The sequence below is a fragment of the Talpa occidentalis genome, unplaced genomic scaffold (genome assembly GCF_014898055.3).
Source record: "Talpa occidentalis isolate TD23 unplaced genomic scaffold, MPIMG_talOcc4v2.1 talOcc4.9, whole genome shotgun sequence".
Lineage (NCBI taxonomy): Eukaryota > Metazoa > Chordata > Mammalia > Eulipotyphla > Talpidae > Talpa > Talpa occidentalis.
The window spans coordinates 94893887-94916839 of NW_023605305.1; the positions used below are offsets into that span (position 1 = coordinate 94893887).

The 22953-nt window shown below is 40.0% G+C and overlaps 1 protein-coding gene across 1 annotated transcript in view; it reads right to left on the bottom strand.

Moving 5' to 3' along the window:
• Positions 1 to 201: 201 nt before the first annotated feature.
• DIPK1A (divergent protein kinase domain 1A) overlaps positions 202 to 22953 on the bottom strand; it is a 101970-nt gene continuing 79218 nt past the window's right edge. The window contains exons 3-5 of the mRNA XM_037498333.2: positions 9163 to 9270; positions 5097 to 5273; positions 202 to 2162 (exon numbers count right to left, since the gene is read on the bottom strand). Of these exons, the coding sequence (XP_037354230.1) occupies positions 1350 to 2162; positions 5097 to 5273; positions 9163 to 9270 (1098 nt within the window). The 3' untranslated portion in view covers positions 202 to 1349. The remainder of the gene's footprint in view (positions 2163 to 5096; positions 5274 to 9162; positions 9271 to 22953) is intronic.

A 22953-nucleotide genomic window follows, 5' to 3' on the forward strand; every position in this document is an offset into this window, starting at 1 on the left:
ATCCAGCAATGATTTCTGTGTAAAGCTTTTTGTTAATGAAACTGTAGAAAATAATCCTGAAATTTAAAAAAGCAAGAGTTGACTTTTTTTCCTCGAAGAAACAAGTGAAGTCTTTTCCAGAAAGATTGTCTTACATATTGATTAAATTCACACCTGCTTCTTGGGCTTCTGGTCTCCCTGGAAGAAGTTAACCTTCAAGTTTTATGATGGTAACTCTCCCCAAAGTTTGGCAAGCAACAGACCAACCATCCACTAGGAAATATTTCTTCCATTTATTTATTGTAACTAGATGATTAGTGGGAAGAAAGAGTACCTTCAAAGTACACAATTGTAAAGTAAGCAAAACGTGCTAACCCATGGCTTTAATTTTTAGAGAGCTGTCCGGTGAAGGTTAGGTAACAAACATAATTCACCTTAGGAAAAACTTTTGAGCAAAAAATATATTTTTTTTTCTCCAAAAGATGCGTTTCATTTTACGGAGATGTTGAAAGGTACATGCCAAATCTGAATTAACATGAAAGGAGCAAATACTAACCCCTATATATCAAGTTTACAGGAGGAAAATGGGTGAATACATTTACATGCTTTTTACAGAATAGCCCTTTGGCCAATAGGAAATACTATTCAAAAATGAAGTTATTACTAAAAAATTGCATGGTCCCACTTCCCCATGTCTCCCATTTCAGATAAATGGATCTGGATGGAGTCTGGCCTTAGCATATCAATTTCAATGAACCCTTTGAATTGGGTGATCCTTTGAAGTCCATCTAGTTACAACCTCTTAAACACTGGCAATGAGTAAATTGAACACTTGGTGGATTTTGAATTTCTGAAGCCACATGACATTTGATGTCTAAATGAGTTAGAATGTATTTGTAATGCAAACCATGCTATTAACCCATCTTTTTATAGAGGAATAATTTTAATTTACCTGCTTCGCAGTCTTAATTTCTGTTAATGTGCAAACTTTACCATGCTAAGACATTAGTAAGTAGGTATAAATTTAAACAGCAGCTTCAATGCAAACACAATGTTTCCAGCAATGGTATTTTGGCTAACAAAGCTACAAAATACTCGATGTTTATGGAATGAGGCTTTTCACAGCATTATTTTAAGTCAAAACAGTTACACAGTGAAATGTACTGGGAAATGTACCAGGGCTTCTAGAAGTGCAGGAATGAAATCAAACTTTGAATTTGTTGATCTATACCTCCTGCATTCAGTCAACATTTTAAGATGATGGTTTCTTAGGTCCATGGGAAAAGGATTTGAATCAGAAGCCATTGTTTTAAACGTTCAAAACTTCTTAAGTGGTAAGTTTCCTACAATGGTCACAATGTTCAAATGAACTAAGAGTCATTAGTGTAGGAAATTTTCTTCCATAGCAATGTTTTTAGGTTATTGAGGATCAAAGAATGTTCCATTTCCATTTGATTGGCTGTAACCTTCAGAGCAATGCAAGAATAAAGCTGCTTTTCTAATTCTTCACGAATTTCACTTGGAGCACCACCCAGTAGGTAGTCTTTGAGTAACTGACAGGCTTTTGCCAAGTTTGGTTGAATCACTTCTGCAGTACACTTCATTGTACTCTGATCACAGCTAGTTCTACAATCCGTGCCATAGACACAGTCCAAGTCAGACTCACAGTGACGATCCTTTATAAGTTCTTTTAGATTTGTCTCTGGCACAATTTTTCTCATGTCCACCATTTTCAAATCATACTTATCATTATATCCTAGGTTTTTGGCACTGGTATCACACATGAGGAAGTTTCCATAGGGACCGTGGAAAACATCTTCCACAAATTCTAGAAGTCCTATGGCTATTTTAGCCTTTCTGGGCCATGATGGTGTGAACAACTGATCCATGCTTCTTCTAAAGCCAGATGGAATAAAAAGCTCAATGACCCATGGAAGACTGATTCCATAAAGAGAGGTATATTCAACACTTTCCATCACATAGAGATCACCACAGAACCCCATCAATTTGGGGGTATGTTCTTTATCTTGAAGTATCACCATAAGAAGAAATTCATTTAATTGAAGAAGTGCCCATGCAGACTTTGCTTCTCCCAAGGAAACTTGACCATCTTTATCTCCATCAGCCACTGTCAAGATGAGATTAACCAGTTCAGAGAGGTTTCCTTGGTCACCCAATTTTGCCTATAAAGATAAGAATTTGGCTAATTACACAGAATGAAAATTATTTCACATGTAACATACTAATTATTACCATGCTAAGTAATAATCCTGCTACTAAATGCCATAAAGAACTTAATATCGCTAAATATTTATAATGCTTACTAAGTGAATCAGCACTGTAATGTCCTCTAATTGCAGCAACATACTTTAAGTATATCTGGTAATAGGAAAAGTCACGCTAACTTCTGTAGTTCCCTTAGATCTGTAGACAGTTAAGACCTAAACATTTTTTACTTGCACAACTGCAGTGTAATGTACTCCTATTCAGAGTTATAAGGCTCAACTGAGAATTTTCCCCCATTTTGTAGTTATCACATTAACAAAATACTCTGTTCAAGTTGTATTATTCCAATTAGGAATATTAAAACCATTTCCCTGAGAAGTTGTTCTCAATAAAACAGACTGAAATGTAAACTGTCCAAAGAAAGGAAAGATTTTCAGTGAAAATATAAACAGTAAGGGCCTCCCTGGTGGCTCCAGGGTTAAAGTCTCAGCACTATCAAGCTATCGCCAGCTACTGCCATGAGTTCGATCCCTGGACAGGAGGTTAACCCACATGGCACAGCAGACCTCTCCTGTCTCGCCCACTGCTCCCCTCAGCAGTGTGTTTCAGTGGATCTGCCTGTTGTGCTCTCCATTTTTTTTTTCTGGTGAATCCTCTCACCACCTGCACCTCTGGCCTATACCCCAGTTCTTGTATGCATAAATAAATAAAAATAAATCTTAAAAAAAAAGAAGATAATAGGGGCCTCCCAGGTGGTGCAAGGGATTAAGATATAACCTATGAAGCTATCTGCAGCCACTGCAGCATGAGTTCAATCCCTGGCCAGGGAGCTACCCATATGGCACAGCAGACCTCTCCTGTCTCGCCCGCTGCTCCCCTCAGCAGTATATATCAGTCAATCTGCCCGTTCTATTCTCCACTCTGTCTCTGGTGAATCCTCTCACCCTCCTCTGACCTGTCCCCCAGTTCTTGTATGCATAAATAAATATTAAAAAAAGAAAATATAACAGTAATAAAACAAGAAAGAGATGCTTTCTAAAATTGTAACTTCATCTTTAAACATTCTAATTAATCTTTGAGTATTTCAATTTTTTTTTTTAAAGTTCATTTTTAAAAATTTTATTTACTTATTTATATAAGCACTGGGTACAGTCAGATGGAAGGGTGAGAGAATTCACCAGAGCCAGAGTGGGGAACAGAACAGGCAGAAAGACGAAGTACACTGCTGAGGGGAGCAGCGGGCAGGCGCCTTGCCTGGCAGCTGGGGATCGAACCAGCACTGCAGAGGTTGCAGGCAGCTTCGCAACCCAGCACTCAACCACTGCGCTACCAGGGAGGCCCTATTTCAATTTTTTTTTTTTAATACTCTTTTTTTTTTTTTTATTTGTTTGTTTGTTTGTTTTGTTTATACATGCACTGGGTACAGTCAGAAGCGCGGGAGGGTGAGAGAATTCACCAGAGCCAGAGCGGGGAGCAGAACAGGCAGAAGGACCAAAGTACACTGCTGAGGGGAGCAGCGGGCGGCAGGAGAGGTCTGCGCGCCATGTGGGACCCTCCTCTGGTGGCCGGGGAGCAGCCGGGGATCGAACCGACGCCGCAGAGGCCGCGGGCAGCTTCGCAACCCAGCGCTCAACCGCTGTGCCACCGGGGAGGCCTCCTATTTCAATTTTTAAAAAAGATTTATTTATTTATGCATACAAGAACTGGGGTACAGGCCAGAGGTGTGTGTGGGGGGGTGAGAGGATTCACAGGAGACAGAGTGGGGAACATAACAGGCAGGTTGACTGAATTACACTGCTGAGGGGAGCAGTGGGTGAGACAGGAGAGGTCTGCTGCATCATGTGGGTAGCTCCCTGGCCAGGGATTGTACTCGTGCTGCAGTGGCTACAGATAGCTTCATAGGTTGTGGCTTAACCCCTTGCGCCACCAGGGAGGCCCTATTTCAATTTTTAAAAAATACTTTGCACTCAGAGTCTACTATTTTATTTTATTTATTTTTTAATAAACTTTTTAAAAAATTTATTTTATTTATTTATGCATAGAAGAACTGGGTGTAGGTCATAGGTATGGGGGATGAGAGGATTCACCAGAGACAGAGTGGGGAGCAGAACAGGAGGATCTACTGAAATACACTGCTGAGGGGAGCAGTGGGTGAGACAGGAGAGGTCTGCTGTGCCATGTGGGTAGCTCCCTGGCCAGGGATGGAACTCATGAGGCAATGGCTGGAGAGAGCTTGACAGTGCTGTGTCTTTACCCACTGTGCCACCAGGGAGGCCCTGTATTAATTTTAGGTCACTTAAAAAAAAAAAAGTATCAGTTATAATGCCAAACTTCAGTTGGTTCTCTGTATTTGTAGATTCCACACTTGTGGATTCAATCAACTAGGAATCGAAAATACATGTTATATAGTTAGGCCTATAATGGTTGTGTCTGTACTGACCATGTACAGACTTTTTTCCCTTATCATTATTCCCTAAGCATACAGTATGACAACTATTCATTGAGCATTTATACTGTATAAGGCATTACAAATAATCTAGGGATGATTTAAAGATGTGTGTAGGTGATATGCAAATAAACCATTTTATATAAGGCACTTGAACATCCATGGATTTTTGGTATCTGCAAGGGTTCCTCTGCTGAAAGGATGATGGTACATAGCAGCACATCTATTTAATGAATTTCCCTCTCACATCTGGACATTTTTAGCTAGTGTCAAGAATACTTAAGTAAACATCCTTTATATATTTTTGTCTTTGAATTACTCAAGATGTAGTCCCTGATAAAGGCCAAAGAATAGCAACATTTTTATGGTTTAGGATAAGAGCTTTCCAACTTTTACAGAAGAATGTGCAGCTTCACACTAGTAACGTGTGCATGGATATACTTACTTTAAAGAGGCTGTAGACCATTTCTTTGAATTTCTGTACAGTAGTTCCCCTAGTTGGCTTATCAAAGAGCACTATTTCCTTTCTTGGTTCCAGTTCAGTTCCAAAATCAAGATGAAGTGCTTGCTCCATTTGACATTTCACAACACCTGGTAGATTATCCCAAATCCCTAAATACATCTATGTGAAAAAGAACAAGTTATGTGTTAGGCAGAGGAGAAGAAAAACCTACTACTATATTTTTAGTGCTCTCCTCTAAAAAACACACAAACAACCAGCAAAACATAGAGATTAAGCTGTGAATTTTATTCTGAATTGCAAATTTCATACTTCCAGACATTTTCCCTTATCTTTTAAAATTACAAAAGAAATACATGCCTAAATACACATTTTTGACCATGATCACCAATTTTAGTGTTTCCCCAATGTTTTACTGTGGTAAAATATAAAAAACATACAATTCACCATTTAAATCATTTTTAGTATATACCTGAGTGGTATCACCTTTATAATGTGCCTCCATCACTGGAAACCATCTCCAGAACTCCTACTTTGTAAAACCCAAACTCTCTACCCATTACACAGTAACTCTCCATTCCTCAAAGTCTCTTTCCCATTTTTTGATTCCAGTTATTTGACTTCTGTTGTTGAGTTTTAGTTCTTCTTTATATATTCTGGATATTAAACCCTTACTTTATTGTATGATATGTAAATATTTTCTCCCATTCTATAGGTGACCTTTTTACTCTATTGATATAGTATTTTTTTTAAGATTTATTTTTATTTATGCATACAAGAACTAGGGTATAGGCCATAGGTACAGGCCATAGGAGGGGTGAGAGGATTCACCAGAGACAGAGTGGGGAGAAGAAGCTGATCTACTGAAAAACACTGCTGACAGGAGCAGCGGGTGAGACAGGAGAGGTCTGCTGCGCCAGGTGGGTTAGCTCCCTGGCTGGGGATCAAACTCATGCTGCAGTGGCTGGCAATAGCTTGACAGCGCTGAGACTTCAACACCTGTGCCAGCAGGGAGGCCCTGATATGGGCTTTTGATGTACAAAATTTTAAATATTCATGAAGTACAATTAGTTTATTTTTACTTTTGTTGTCTGTGTCTTTGATGTTATATCCAAGAAATCATTTGTCAAATCCAATGTCATGAAGCTTTTGCCCTACATTTTAAGTTTTATAATTTTAGTTCTTACATTTTTAAGATTTATTTATTTATGCATACAAGAACTGGGGTACAGGCCATATGTGCGGGGGGTGAGATAATTCACCAGAGACAAAGTGGGGAACAGAACAGGCAGATTGACTGAAATACACTGCTGAGGGGAGCAGCAGGCGAGACGGGAGAGGTCTGCTGCACCAGGTGGGTTAGTGCCCTGGCTGGGGATTGAACTCATGCTGCCGATAGCTTCATAGTGGCTGAGACTTAAGCCCTTGCAACACCAGGGAGGCCCGAATGCTTACATTTATGTCTTTGGTTCATTTTAACTTAATTTTGAATATGGGGTTAGGGAAGAGCCAAATTCATTACATGTGGATATTCAATTTTTCTAGCACCATGTTGAAAAGACAAGTCTCTTCCCTATTGAATGATTTTAACATCCTTGTGAAAAATCATTTGGTTATAAAAGTGATAGTTTATTTCTGGGCTCTATTCCATTTCATTGGTCTGTGTGTCTGTCTTTATTCTAGCACCACTCTGCTTTGATTACTGCAACTTTGTAGTAAGTTTTGAAATAAGGAAGTGTGAGTCCTCCAGTTTTGTGGTTCTTTTTCTTTTCAAATGAAATACTAAATATGCATTTCTCTCATAGTTTTTACAAAGTGAACATTCTGTAATTCAGTCAGCTTTTACTTCCAGGTAACTTCTTCAGTAGATCTTAATTCTCTTTTAAATAACATATTCTTACTCAGGAAGGCAGTTTGCTTTTTCATCATTCTGTGAGATAATATCCAAAGGCAAATTCCCCAGGGACAAGTATATGTACCCAAGAGTCTCATACAATCTGAGTAAGTTCATCATCAATGCTGCCATCTCTGTGCCAACAATGGCCCCACGACCAAGGGCAGCAGTGAGCCCAGCTACCAGCACCAGCAGAATGGAAGAGTTCTTTTTTGAGATCATTTCGGTTATTTGGGATCTTTTGAGATTCTGTATGATTTTAGGATGTGTTTGTCTATTTCTGCAAAAATGTCATTGGACTTTTGTTTTGAGATTGTATTTAATCTGTAGATCACTATATTAAGTCTTCCAATTAATGGCATGGGAAGTGTTTCCATTGGCTTATTTATGTCTTTCATTTCTTTCAGCAGTATTTTGAAGTTTTCATTGTACAAGCCTCTTGCCACCTTGGTGAAGTTAATTCCTAAGGACTTTATTCTTTTAATGCTATGTAAGTGAAGCTGTTTCTTGCGGCAGGCTGCACCTCCCATGCTGTCTCTTGACAAGGTCTGGGCATTGGGGGAGACTCCCGAGAAGCGGGGAGTTCCTGTGCTCCCCCAAAGAGGGAAAGTTGTACTTCCCAGAAGAAGGAAGTTCTTACACTTCCCAAAGAAGATCTGAACTAGGGAGTCTCCATGGCAACGCCTGCTAATGCTCTCCTCTTTGTTTTTGGTCAATGCTGAAGTAAGTTAGTTATTAACTGGCATGTGAAAACCTAATTCGGACCCAGGTGACAATTGGCTTACTGTTCTTACGCATGAACTATCACAAAAGAAGTAAAAAAATTATTTTAGGTATAGTTAGGAAAAAAATGTTTTGGCCTTGAGAACTATGGAGAACAAGCTGCCCTGAACCAGCTATGCTTGGAAACCATAGCCTAACATGGGAGGTACCTGTTTGCGGCAACAATACATTTCCTGGTGTATGAGGTCAATAATTCGCAGGCCGTGTGGAGGTTTGGAATTTCTAGTTTAGAGTTAGTCTTCAGCAGAACTTACGTAGATCTGATGAATTGTTTTAAACCACTTTGAGGTAATAAAAATATTAACCAAGTTAATCTAGTGCTAGGAAATAGATTGATTTCAGTAATTGGATATAGAATAGGAACTTTACACCCATGTTTGGGAAAGTTTAAATGTTGCCAAATGTTATACTGTTTATCATGCTAGTAAATGAGCTGCACCTAGGCAACTAATTGTTCTTAGATTACCAAAAAATGGCCTACAGGTGTAAGGCCAAGGGAGTCTTTACATGATCATGAGAAAATATGTATTGTCTTTGCTCTGCTTTAATGCTTATGCTGATGTAATCCCACCGCTTGCCTTAAGGTATAAATAAAGACCCACTGAGACCCTCAGTAGGAGATACTTGCACGAACTAAGGAGTCTGTGTCTACCTCACTCCTACCTTGCTCCACTTCCCTTCAGTCCTCTGAGAGAAAACTTGGCCGACGCCGTCCTCTCCTCTCTGAGACCCCTGATACAACTTCTAGCTGGGGCTGGTCTCCAGCAGTTTCCTTCATTTCCTTTTTGGATTGTTCATTGTTAGTGTACATAAATACAACTGATTTTTTTGTGTTGACTTTGTTTCTACTTCTTTGCTGAATTCATTTATTAGCTCTAACAATTTTCTTGTGGAATCTTTTGGTTTTCCTACATATAAGATCTTTGTCATCTGCGAGGAGAGATAATTTTACATTTTCCTTTTCCAATTTGGATGCTTTTTATTTCCTCTTCTTTTCTAAGTGATCTGGCTAAAACTTCCCTGTGTTGAGCAGAAGTAGTGAAACTGAGCATCTTTAACATGTTGTATTGTTTTCTTTGTTTTCTTACAATAAAGCTAGAAAAAATGTTATTAATAAAATCATCAGTGGACTGTCACCATAAAGGTCTTCATCCTTACAGTCTTCACACGAATTAGTCTGGGGAGGAGGAAGAAGAGGAGCAGTTGAAAAAAATCTAAGTAGACTCAAGCAGCTCAAACTCATGTTGTTCAAGGTTCAACTTATATAAAAGACCCTAAAAGAGCTGGTTCAAAAATTCTTTTAGGAATGCTTTAGTTTAAGGTAAAAATTAGTGTACACTATCAATTGGGAATGTTGATTCATAATGTCCATACCTGGTTGTTCGGTTTCGTGGATAAGCATTTTCCAAAGTAAAGAGTTTCTGTAACACAAAGACTATTACACACAGGCCCATCAATAACTCCAGTCTTGTATTTGTCACACTAAAAATCAGAAAATAAGAAAGCAGTTAAAAAAAATGTTCATGAAAAGAAACATAAGATACAATAAAGAAATGTCTGTATTCTTTAAAAGAAAGCTCTACAAAAAAAAAAAAAAAAAAAAACCTCAGATAAAAAAAACTCAGACTTGGTGGATTCGGACAGATTTGAATTCAAGCTGTCTCTTACTAGCTAGATGACAATAAGAAATATTGTTACAACTAGGGTAAGTACAGGATTTTCAAACTGTTTTTCCCATTTAACATGGTCTGATGTGATATGTTACCATTTTCTCTAAGAATAGAGTCAATGAATTTTTAAAAATAGCTCTGGTTTTAAAATACATTAAAAAGCAAAGTTGAAAATATCAAAATATTTTAAAGTACTAAGACAAAGTTACTTCTTTATCACCCAAAAGGCAAAAAAGAAAATAAGGAAAAGAAATATAAATTCCATCTTTAATAAAATATGATACCAATGTAACCTGAAGGTACAATAAATGAGGATGGCCTGCCAAATTCAATGCATTTTATACCAGAATCCAGATTACCTGCCCCTATCACTTCTGCAAATAGCTGACTGAGAAAGAACTCATTTAATTTAGGACTGAGTAATAACTGAGAGGAAAGAACATGTGAGCTGTATAACAAATCTACAAGAGGAAAGAAACAGAAAAAAGCAAATGTTAGATAAAGAAATTATCCAGGAAAACATTGCCATGAAGCAGACCAAGTATATTGCTATGAATCCAAAAGCCTTAATACAACAGTGTAAAATAAGACCACCCAGCTGAAGAAACAATGATGAGATTACAGGAAATGTAACAAAATCTAGCAGAACTCAGAAAGGAAGAAGATAAAAACCCTACAAATTAAAGACACATTATAAATGGGAGGGTGGGGAAGAGAAAGAGGCAAAGACAACAACACAGTAAGACATCTGCGGTTGAGAAAAGTGAGTGAAATTACAGGGAAATTTAAAATGAATTCAAAAGAATATGAGATAAAATCATAGATATAAAAATTAAAGGATATCCAGCACATCCATATGGGAGAGAATAGAAAAAATTAGAAAAGAAAAAATATTCAAAGTAGAAAGCAAAGGAATTTCATATAAGTGAAAGCACTTTACAGATTGAAAGGACAACTTCCCAAGAAAACATATGTATCAATAGGATGACCCCTGTGAAACAGCCCATTGAATCTTGCATTGTTTTTTTCTTTTTAAAAATGAAATAGTTCATTCCCCGGCAGCTCCCTGCCACCGGAGGAGGGTCCCACACGGCACGCAGACCTCTCCTGCTTCTGCCTGCTCTGCTCCCTGCTCTGGCTCTGGTGAATTCTCTCACCCTCCCACACTTCTGACTGTACCCAGTGCTTGTATAAATAAATAAACAAATAAATCTTTTTTTTAAAAAAAGAATATATAAAAATGATTTTAAAAAAATGAAACAAATACAGCAAAAAGTTAAGATTTGTTGCAGAGATGGTAGGCACAAGGAAGTGTTTGACACATTATTTTCTTTTTTTTTTTTAATTTTTTTTTTTTTAATAGAGGCATGTTTTATTTATTTATTTATTTGTTTGTTTGTTTTGTTTATACATGCACTGGGTACAGTCAGAAGCGCGGGAGGGTGAGAGAATTCACCAGAGCCAGAGCGGGGAGCAGAGCAGGCAGAAGGACCGAAGTACACTGCTGAGGGGAGCAGCGGGCGGCAGGAGAGGTCTGCGCGCCATGTGGGACCCTCCTCTGGTGGCCGGGGAGCAGCTGGGGATCGAACCGGCGTCGCAGAGGCCGCGGGCAGCTTCGCAACCCAGCGCTCAACCGCTGCGCCACCGGGGAGGCCCGACACATTATTTTCTATATGTCAACACTGTTCTTGAGTTTTTTGTGTATATTTCTTCAGTGCTCACAATCTCCCTACGAAACAGGTATTACCTTTACCTTTACCTTATTGATAAAGAAATGGAGGCAAGAGACGTTAAGAAACTTATAGAGGGCCTCCCCGGTGGCACAGTGGGTTGAGCACAGCACTGTGAAGCTGTCCACAGCCTCTGCAGCGCAGGGTCGATTCCTGGCCTGCCAGGGAGATACCCACATGGCAAAGCAGACCTCTCCTGTCGTGCCTGCTGCTCCCCACAACAGTGTATTTCAGTCATCTGCCCGTTCTGTCTCTGGTGAATCCTCTCACCCTCCCACACTTCTGGTCTGAACCCTAGTTCTTGTATGCATAAATAAATAAATATTAAAAAAAAAAAAAAGAAAGAAAGAAACTTATAGAGCAGGGGCCTCCTGGTGGCCCAGGGGTAAAGTGTCAGTGCTATCAAGCTATCGCCAGCCACTGCAGCATGAGTTTGATCCTTGGCCAGGAAGCTGACCCACATATAGCACAGCAGACCTCTCCTGTCTTGCCCACTGCTCCCCACAGCAGTGTATTTCAGTAGACCCACCTGTTCTGCTCCCCACTCTGTCTCTGGTGAATCCTCACATACTCACCCCCACCTCTGGCCTATACTCGAGAACTTGTAAGCATAAATAAATTTTTTTTAAATCTTAAAAATAAAATTACAGAGCAGATGAGTGTTGCTGCTGGAATCTGAACCTCAACAGTCAGCTTTCCCTCAACTGGAATCACTTGAAGAAGAAATGCAGAGCGGGTTTAAAGACAACACTGTTAGATGCCTATCTCCGGTGTTCCAACTAGTGGGCTCTGATCACGCTCATTTCTGTGCTGGAGCAACTCAAAGCAGGATCAGCTTTGTTCCTGGGATTTTTACACAAACCTAGACAGATTACCGAGTGTATAAAAAAGCACTAACTGAATGGATAAATGAAGTTAATCCTGGGGTTTTATCCAGAAAAAGGGCAATTCTATTGATGAATATCTTCTGGGATAAGAGTTAGAATTACCCTTTCAATTGTTCTGACCTTTGGTTCCTGAATCCTTCCTCCCTCCCTCATGCCTCCCTTCCACTCTCTCTTCTTTCCTCTCTTTCTCTCTCTCTCCCCCTTCCTCCCCTCCATTTCATTTTTTCCCCAAAGGTTACATTTTAAAAGGACAGGTTTATTAGGAAAAAAAGAAGAAAATAGAGGCCTGAATAGAGCTCATCAACTTAGGGCTTCCATCACAAACTAAAAGCAAATTCCCCACGTTTGTAAGTAAAGGATGGTTGGACATACACAATTTTATTTTTCAGACATGTCTACACGCAAAAAATGGCAGTAAAATGATCTCATAACTAAAAAGACAAAAAACTATAAAGAATGTTTAACTTTATAATAGTTCTTGTATTAGCCCCAAACATCAAAGGTTTCTCTGGTTCTAAGATTTTATTACTAAGATTCCACTGAACAGTGGAAACTCCCTCTGTTTGCACATACTCCTTAGTACCAGAAGATGGCACTCTTTAGCTAAATTTTACAAAACTCTCGCCAGGCAGGGCAAAAACCATAACAGGTGTATATACTACTGGGTCTTAAATACTTTTCATACACCCATGTATTTCAGATGAACATCAATTTCTCTTCAATTAGGAAAAATAATAGAGTTGGGTTTTTAACCATGCCCGAAAACCATCCTTATCTTTAGTCAGTGCCCTTGTCCAGTCCCTGTTAGCTGTTCTAAATCTTCACCGTTTTCTGAACACTCACTGTATCTTCAACCTTTCAATATTTCTCTCCTGACTTCTTTTTCTTGGTCATTAACTGTGTTCCTCTCTCTTTCCTTCTGAACATGTACGTATGCACACACAGATCATCTCCATTTTTTCCTTCCCTTCTGGTAAAAACCCTGTAATTTACTTTAAAACTCTTCAGCACCAACAGTATAAGTTAACAGTGCAGGTGTCTCTATTCTCTCAATCAGGAATGCACAGGTGCTCAGCTAGCGTTCTAAGGAAATAAGGAACCCCAGAGGCAATTATTCATGTCTTGATCAAGATCGATCATTTCTGAGACTGTATTAAGTAGCAAAGTAGGATTTTTAGTGGTGAAATTAGTTTGTTAAATAGCATAGTAAATTTTAGAAATGGACTATCATTGGTGAAGTTAAAAGTATTTAAGATATGTGGATTGGGGCCTCCCCTGGTGGCTCAGGCGGTTGAGCACTGCGCTGTGTGAAGCTGTCCGCAGCCTCTGCAGCACCAGTTCGATCCCGGCTGGCCGGTGAAGGTCCCAAATGGTGCGGCAGACCTCTCCTGTCTTGCCCGCTGCTCCCCTCAGCAGTATATTTCGTCAGTCTGCCTATTCTGTTCCCCGCTCTTTCTCTGGTGAATCTTCTCACCCTCCTGCAAATCTGGCCTGTATCCCAGTTCTTGTATAAATAAATAAATAAATCTTAAAAAAAAAAGATCTGTGGATTGGCTAAAATATGAAGAGAGTAAGAACCAGATGAATTTATGATCTTTATCTTTAGGAAGGCACCAGAGGCTAATTATTCTACAGTAGAGATTCTTAAACTTTAGGGAGATTTAAATATCCAGGAAGTCTCACTAAAACACAGACTGCTAGACCTCACTCTCAGAGGTTTTCTGGCTCAGCAGGTTTTGTAGGTGCTGAAAATTTGCATTTGTAGCAAGTTTCAAGGTGAAACAGATGCTGCTGGCCTCAGAGACTATATTTTGAGTATCTCTGGTTCAGAATGTCTAGTTGCCTGGTGCTAATTACAAAGGTAACAGGACCCACCTTTGAAGTATCATTGCTTCTGCTTTGAATACATCTTTCATGCAAATTGGCGGTGCATCTAAAATGGCAGGGTTAGAACTTCAAGAATTTCCTGACTATATGAAATATTTTGTGGCTGCTTGTGAGTAAACACCCATACATACAGCTCTCATTTTCAGCAGAGCCCAGTAAACAAGGATATATGGGAGTAGTTAATTCTCACTGATATCAAACATTTTCAGAGGCTACAATATCTTTCAAAATAGACTTTAAGGGACCTCCTTGGTGGCATAAGGGGTTAAGTCTCAACACTATCAAGCTACAGCCAGCCACTGCAACATGAGTTAAATCCCCAAGCCAGGGAGCTGGTCCACATAGCTCAGCAGACCTCTCCTATCTCGCCAGCTGCTACCCTCAGCAGTGTATTTCAGTAGATCTACATTCTGCTCCCCACTCTGTCTCTGGTGAATCCTCTTACCCCATCCCCCTCCACCTCTGGCCTACATCCCAGATCTTGTATGCATAAATAAATAAAAATAAATCTTTAAAAAAAATTGACTTTACGGAGCATGCAGGACCAAACTGGATCAGTTAATTTAAAACAACTTACCAGTCAGAAGGTGGAAGCAACTACCTTCTAACCACCTTAGAAAGCAGAAATTCTGAAATATGCTATTAAGTAAGTGAACCTTGAAGACATTACGATAAGTGAAATAAGCCATTCACAAAAAATACAAATAGCATATGACTCCACTTATATGCGGTACCTGAAGTGGACAAACTCAAGAAACTGAAAGCAGAATGGTGGGTGCCAGGGGTTGGAGTGGAGGGGAAGCAGGAAGCTGTTGTTGAGTGGGTATAGAGTTTCAGTTTTGCAAGATGAAAATGTTACAGAGACTGGTTGCACAATTATGTGAATATACTTAACACTGTTGAAGTGTACACTTAAATATGGTTAAGAGGCACTATGGAAAAGGGTGAGGAGATGCCTAAAAATATTAAAACAGAACTACCCAATGAATCAGCAATCTCACTTCTGGATACATATCCAAGAGAAACAAAATCATCTCAAAGAGAGATCTGTACTTCCCCATTCACTGCACATCATCGACAGCAGCTGGTGTAGGCAAACAACCTAGGTGCCCAGTGACAGAAGAATGAAGAAAATGATACATGCAGGAGTATTATTCAGCCTTCAAAAGTAGATGATCCTTTCGGATCCTTGCTTCCAAGGGGACAAAGAAAGGTGAATGGTTGTGACAAAAAAGGGCCTTGGCCACGGGCAGCCTATTCACTGTACCAACTGTGCCTGGTGAGTGCCAAGGACAAGACTGTTGGAAGTTCATCCTTACTGGTCCAGCCACTATGGAAAGCTCTGTGGAGGGTCCTCAAAACACTATAAATTGATCTGTCATATGATCTAGTGATTTCACTCCTAAGAATCTACCCAAAGAACACAAAAACACTAAATTAAAAAGGAAACCTGCACTCATATGTTTACTGCAGCACTATTTACAATAGCCAAGATATGGAAACAACCTAAGTGCCCCTGAAACAGATGCATGGATCAAGAAGATGTAGTATATACATCATGGAATACTCAGCAATTAAAAAAAGATAAACTCTTGCCACTTGTGGCAACATGGATAGAACTGGAAGGGATGCTGCTAAGCAAGATAAGTCAGAAGGAGAAAGATAAAAATCGCAGGATTTTTATGCAGGATACAGAAAAACCAAACAAAGGGTCATAACAAAGACAAATCTTACAAACTGACTATAGATCTGAGGCTTCTGAGCAGGGGAAGAAGGAGAGGGGTCAAAAAGGGGAGTGAAGAGTCAAGGGACTGTGGTGATGTATCATGGGTGCTATCCTATGGTGGCGGGAGAAACCAAATGCTGCTCAAAAATGAACGAAGATGTAAGAAAATAAATTAAAAGAAAAAAAGGGGGGGACCTCCCTGGTGGCGCAAGGGGTTAAGTCGTACCACTATGAAGCTATCTGCAGCCACTGCAGCAGGAGTTGGATTCCCAGCCACAGAGGTGACCCACATGGTGCAGCAGAGCTCTCCTGTCTCTCCCACTGCTCCCCTCAGCAGTGTATTTCAGTCAACCCACCTGTTCTGTTCCCTACTCTGTCTCTGGTGAATCCTCTCATCCCCTGCACCTCTGGACTGTGCCCTAGTTCTTGTATATATAAATAAGTAAATCTTAAAAAAAGGAAAAATAAGAATTTCATCCTTAGAAACCTAGTAGAGGCTGCAGCTGTCAGGGACACATGAGAAGGGAGTCTTTGGCCTGCGTGCTTCCTAAGTTGTTTGTGTAACTGCAAGAATGGGAGTGCATACTGGTCCAACCACTATGGAGAACTGTGTGGAGATTTCTGGACCTACTAAACATAGAGCTTCCATATGATCCAGCAATTCCACTCCTAGGTCTTTACCCAAAGGACACAGAAACATCAATTCCAAAGAACACCTGCACCCCTATGTTTATAGCAACACTGTTTACAATAGCTAAGCTTTGGAAACAACCCAAATGCCCAAAAATAGATGACTGGATCAAGAAGATGTGGTACATATACACCATGGAATATTACTCAGCATTCAAAAAAGATAAACACATGCAATTTGCAGCAACATGGATGGTGCTGGAAGGGATCATGCTCAGCGAAATAAGCCAAAAAGAAAAAGAAAAATACTGATGGTCTCACTCATAGCAGGAATCTAGAAAACTTAAATAAGGGACCAGGAAAATGAATAACTATAAGAAAGTGAAAATCAAAATCAACAAAAAACTATGAACCAGAGACACTCTATGGGGGGCGCGTGCGGGAGGGGAGGGATTGGGGTCAAAATAAGGGGGTTGCAATTGTATGGGGAATATAAAAATAAAATTTATTTTAAAAAATAGAGAGAAATTCTGAGATGAAATCAAATATAAAAGAACTAATGAAGAGTAAAATGTTCCTAATGTCATTTTATTGTTATATTGCAAATAAACCTGAGTTCTGAAAGAAAAAAAAAAAAGAATTTCTGAAGTTGTGTCACTGACAGCAAGGCAGCCAGGACCCAAATTTGTGAATTTGTGAAGGACAGAACATTCCTCACCATTCAGACCTGTGGGTGCTACCCCCACCTCCTCCCAAGACCCTGTAAAGGAGCTAAGTTTTTAAGGACTGAAGAAAAACTTACTTGTCCTGTGGGGGGAAGGGGATGGAAATCATTTAAAAAAAAAAAAAAAAAAGAAAGAAGAAAACAACCATATCATTTGCAGTAACACAGATGAAACTGGAGGGCATTATATAAAGCAAAATAAGCCAGACAGGGAAAGACAAATACTGCATTGTTCTATATACCTCTTTGTTATATAAGTTATGGGGCCTCCCCGGTGGCGCAGCGGTTGAGCGCTGGGTTGCGAAACTGCGCGCGGCCTCTGCGGCGCCGGTTCGATCCCCGGCTGCTCCCCGGCCACCAGAGGAGGGTCCCACATGGCGTGCAGACCTCTCCTGCCGCCCGCTGCTCCCCTCAGCAGTGTACTTCGGTCCTTCTGCCTGCTCTGCTCCCCGCTCTGGCTCTGGTGAGTTCTCTCACCCTCCCGCGCTTCTGACTGTACCCAGTGCATGTATAAACAAACAAACCAGCAAACAAATAAATAAAGCATGCCTCTATAAAAAAATAAAAAAAAAAAATGTTATATAAGTTATACCACTTATTGGGATACCTTAAAAAAAAAAAAAGGAGAACTCATAGAAGCAGAACAGAAAAGTGTCTGGGGGATATCTTGTGGGGAAAGAGGGAGAGGTGGTAAAATGGTACAAACTTTCAGTTATACATTGAATAAAGTCTGAGCAGCCAATGTTTAACATAGTGGCTACAGCTGATTAAACTGTATCATTTAACTGAGATTTGCTAAGAGAATAGAATTTCTATGTTCTCACACACACATACAATGTATTAAGCACTGGGAGTGTTAACTTGATGAGGGCCCCCCTTCTACAATATTTCTCTATATTAAATCATTGTACACTTCAAAATATTTTACAGTTTTGTCCCATATGCTTAAATAAAGTTGAGAAAATGTAACAGTAAATCAAAAACGATTAAGGTGGTAAATGTAATGGCATGTATATTTTATCACAAATAAAAAAATATTAAAACAAAACCAAATCAACTGATTTCCCAGCACAATTTCTAGAAAAAATAGCCTACACTCTCTGTGAACATTTATTTCCTCCCATCCAAGCTTATCCCAACTCATTTTGACTTTTGCCCTTAATACATTTTGCATATACTCATAACACTTAAACAATGAACTTTGAGGGGCTCCCCTGGTGGTGCAGGTGGTCGAGCACCACACTGTGAAACTGTCCATACCTCTGCAGCGTGGGTTCAATCCCAGCCAGCTGGGGAGAATCCCACGTGGTGCGGCAGACCTCTCCTGTCTCGCCTGCTGCTCCCGTCTCGCCCGCTGCTCCCCTCAGCAGTGCTCTCTCTGTCCTCCTGCCCATTCTGTTCCCCACTCTGTCTGTGGTGAATCCTCTCACCCTCCTGCACATCTGGCCTGTACCCCGTTTTTTGTATACATGAATAAATAAATCTTAAAAAAAACACAAAAAATACAATGAATTTTGAATTGCAAATTTCAGTTCTTGTATAATTTTTTTAAAGATTTATTTATTTATGCATACAAGAACTGGGGTACAGGCCAGAGGTGCGGGAGGTGTGTGAGAGGATTCACCAGAGACAGAGTGGGGAGCAGAACAGGCAGATTGACTGAAATACATTGTTGAGGGGAACAGCGGGCAAGACAGGAGAGGTCTGCTGTGCCATGGGGGTAGCTCCCTGGCCAGCCAGGGGATCAAACTCATGCTGCAGTGGCTGCAGATAGCTTCAGAGTGCTGTGACTTAACCCCTTGCACCACCAGATAGACCCCCAGTCCTTGTATAATTTAACCTCTCTGCAAGATCAGTCCTTGTTGACCACATTGCTTTAAAAAAATCTTTTCTAATGGTTCCTCTCCTCATGTTTCTCCCTACTTTTCTAGCTATTCCATATGAATCTTCTTAGTGGAGTTCTCTTTCTTTCTTACAGTCATAAATACTATTGTTTTCAAGAGTTCTGTTCTATTTCTTTGAATTCTGTGTATACTGTCATGGATGACATTCAATCCTATGGCTCTCACAAAACTTTATCACTATCCAGGTTGTTCTCCTGAGGTAAGTATCAAAGAATTTCCTGGACATCTTTTGTCTCCCTGGATAATCTATAAGTAGTCAGAGTCTCAACCTATCCAAACAGAACTCATCATTCTCCCACCTTCCTTTCCACAAGGATCATCCTCTTTTATTCCATACCTCATTGAAAAGTATCATCTTTCAGGCCTCCCTGGTGGCACAAGGGGCTGACACACAACCTATGAAGTGGTCCGCATCCACTGCAGCACAAGTTCGATCCCCGGCAAGGGAGCTACCCACATGGTGCAGCAGACCTCTTCTGTCTCTCCCCATTGCAGTGTATTTCAGTTGATCTACTTGTTCTGCTCCCTACTCTGCCTCTGGTGAATCCTCTCACCCTTCACACCTCTGGCCTGTATCCCAGTTCTTGTATGCATAAATAAATAAATCTTAAAAAAAAAAAAAGCATCATCTTCTACTCAGGCACTTGAGAGTAAACAGTCATTTGTCCTAAAGTTTTTTCCTTTCTCATCCCTCCCACCGCCAAACAATTGGTCGCCAATACTAGTGATCAAATTATCTTAATATTTCTTGAAGCTACTTCTTCCCCTCCATCACTGTCCATGACATGCTATAAGCCCTCACTGCTTTATGCCTAGATTAAAATGACAGCCATTAAAGTAGTCTCCCTGCTTTGGCGTCTCCTATCCAATCTATCCTCTATGCTATAACTGGTGACTTTCTTCTGAAACATAAATCCCATTACTCAGTTCCCTGCTTAAAAACTCCTATTGACTCTCCATTGTCCTGCAGATAAAAGGCAAATCCATTAACAAGACATACATGGTCTTTTAGGATTTTCATTCTGCTCACTTGAACTCTGCAGAAAGTTCCTAATACTCTTTTGCTTTGCCATGCCGGTCTGGAAATGTAGCCTTATTCCATGTCTTTACAGCCTTGTACATGCCTCCTGCTGCCTACAATGCTCAAGTCTTCAAAATGCAGCTCAGATATAACCTCTTCCAGAAAGCCTTCTGGGCCTTTCTCAGTTACAACTGCTCAGTAAAATATTGCACAGGACATACTCGTAATAAAAGATTATTATTTTTTGGCAATATATGGGACATACTTTGCTCACCACAAAAACCCTCACTGTCTATTTTATGTTCAAATTTAACTGGATATCCTGTTTTGTTTTGGTTTTTTGCTAATTCTAACAATCCCACAGACAGTCTCAATTATGTGCTTCTTGTTTATTTTTGTACATCCTCCACTAGTCTATAAGCATCTATAGGGCGGGGCTTATCTTATCTCTCGATCGCCAGGTTCTAGCACAGTGCTAATTAGCACATAACTAAAATAACATGGAGTTTTATTTCTGCCTTGTGTCTTCTAAGCTGGCATTAACCCTTATTCTCTTTATTCTCCCCAAGAATTATGTTACTGATAACAATAATAACACCAATTTGGGCTCCTTGCTTCCTAGAAAGCTTAAACAAGTTTAGACTCCCATTTATCTTATAACATCTTTTAACACAAATTATCCATGGATTAGAGGAAGCATCTCAGAGAAATAACAATAATATTCTACAGTGATTTCCAATGTTGAAACTGTAAGACATATATTTAATTACTGAATTAGACTAACTCACATACAGTATATAATTTATATGAAACAATTTCTTCAAAAATTTGTTTAAAAAATTTACTACAAAAGTATGGAAGAAGAAAATACATTAATACACTAATTTACAGGAACTCAAAAAGGTCCAATGACTGAGGTTGTGGTTCAGTGGCTATTAATGCATGGTTCTGGGAGTTCTCAAATCTAAAGGTAATCAGCATCTTGTTCTTTGGGATGAAAGTGCTAAGGGTAACAGCAACAACAAATGTTGGTGAGGATCTGGAGAAAAAGGAACTCTACTACACTGCTGGTGGAAATGCAAACTTGTCCAACCATGATGGAAAGCTGTTTGCAGGTTCCTCAAATTACTAAAAATGGAGCTTCCATACGATCTAGCAATTCCACTCCTAGGAATCTACCCAAGGAGCACAAAAACATTAATTCCAAAGGACACCTGCATCCCTGTTTATTGCAGCACTTTTTACAATAGGTAAGCTATGGAAACAACCAAAATGCCCAAAAATAGATGACTGGATCAAGAAGATGTGGTACATATACACAATGGAATACTACTCAGCAATCAAAAAAGAGAAGCTGATGACATTTACAGCAACATGGATGAAGCTGGAAGGGATTATGCTCAGTGAAATAAGTCAAAAGGAAAAAGAAAAATATTGGATGCTTTCATTTATAGGAGGAATGTAGAGGAAACAAGGGATTGGGGGAAAAGTTATTGTAATAAATTAAAAATCAAAATCAAAAGGCAACTATCAGGGATATTCTGCAGGGGCGGTAGAGGGAGAAGGATCAAAACGGGTGGGAAGAGCACAAGGGACTATGGTGATGGGACATGGGTGAATTGGTGGTGGGAATTTCACAGGGATGACATCTGAGAAGAGAAAGCATACGTGGTACAAAAATGAAGAATGATGTAAAGTATATATAAAATAAAATAAATAAAAAATAAATAAAAATTTCTTACAACTAAAAAAAAAAGTGCTAAGGGAAAGCTTGGTTTGTAATTAGAGAATGATGCTTCCTCAGTGTCTTTTCAAATTCTTTCTATTCCACAAGGCCCTGCAGAGGTTTTTTTTTTTTTTTTTTTTTTATAGAGGCATGTTTTATTTATTTATTTGTTTGTTTGCTTGTTTTATTTATACATGCACTGGGTACAGTCAGAAGCGCGGGAGGGTGAGAGAATTCACCAGAGCCAGAGCGGGGAGCAGAGCAGGCAGAAGGACCGAAGTACACTGCTGAGGGGAGCAGCGGGCGGCAGGAGAGGTCTGGGCGCCATGTGGGACCCTCCTCCGGTGGCCGGGGAGCAGCCAGGGATCGAACCGGTGCCGCTGAGGCCGCGGGCAGCTTGGCAACCCAGCGCTCAACCGCTGCGCCACCGGGGAGGCCCACCTGCAGAGGTTTTATCTCCTCTAAGTAACCTTTCTCTATTAAAGATTCATTTCTTATTTAGTAATGCATACAAGAACTGGAATGTAGGCCAGAGGTCTAGGGGGTGAGAGGACTCACCAGAGACAAAGTGGGGAGCAGAACAGGCGAGACTGCTGAGGGGACTAGTGGGCAAGACAGGAGAGGTCTGCTGAGCCATGTGGGTCAGCTCCCTGGCCGGGGATTGAACTCATGCTGCAGTGACTGGCATGGAGACTTTAACCCCTGCGCCACCAGGGAGGCCCCGCTTTCAGTCTTTTGATAGCATATGGTAATTCTATATTTAACTTTTGAGGAAATGCCACATGGTCCTCCTGATTTTTTTTAATGCATTTCAATTCTCCTTTAAATTATGCAATACTTTATTTTTTCTTGTTTACTTGAGTATGAATAGTTATTTTTAAATCCTTTCATCTGTGGATCTGCTTCTAGTGTCCATGTTTATCTCTTGTTTTTTGGTAATGTCATCTTGTCTTTTGGCATGCCCTGTAATTTCTCACATACCTCTACAGAGGGTTTTCCTTCCCTTTAATAGATATAATAGTAGCTTATAATTAACCCAATCACCTTAGCCCAATCAGCGCCTGTGCTAAGTGGAGGCTAGGTTGCAAGCTCTGATAAAGCTCCAAGACTACAAGACATGGAAAGCTATTTCTGGCTCATCTCCATTCCAAGAGCACAGCCCTCTAGGTTTTTTAACTGAGAATCTGGGAATTCATGTTTTTTCTCCCTGGCAGATTCATAACTCTAGTCTGTATCCTGTGAGACTGCCAAAGTATCTGT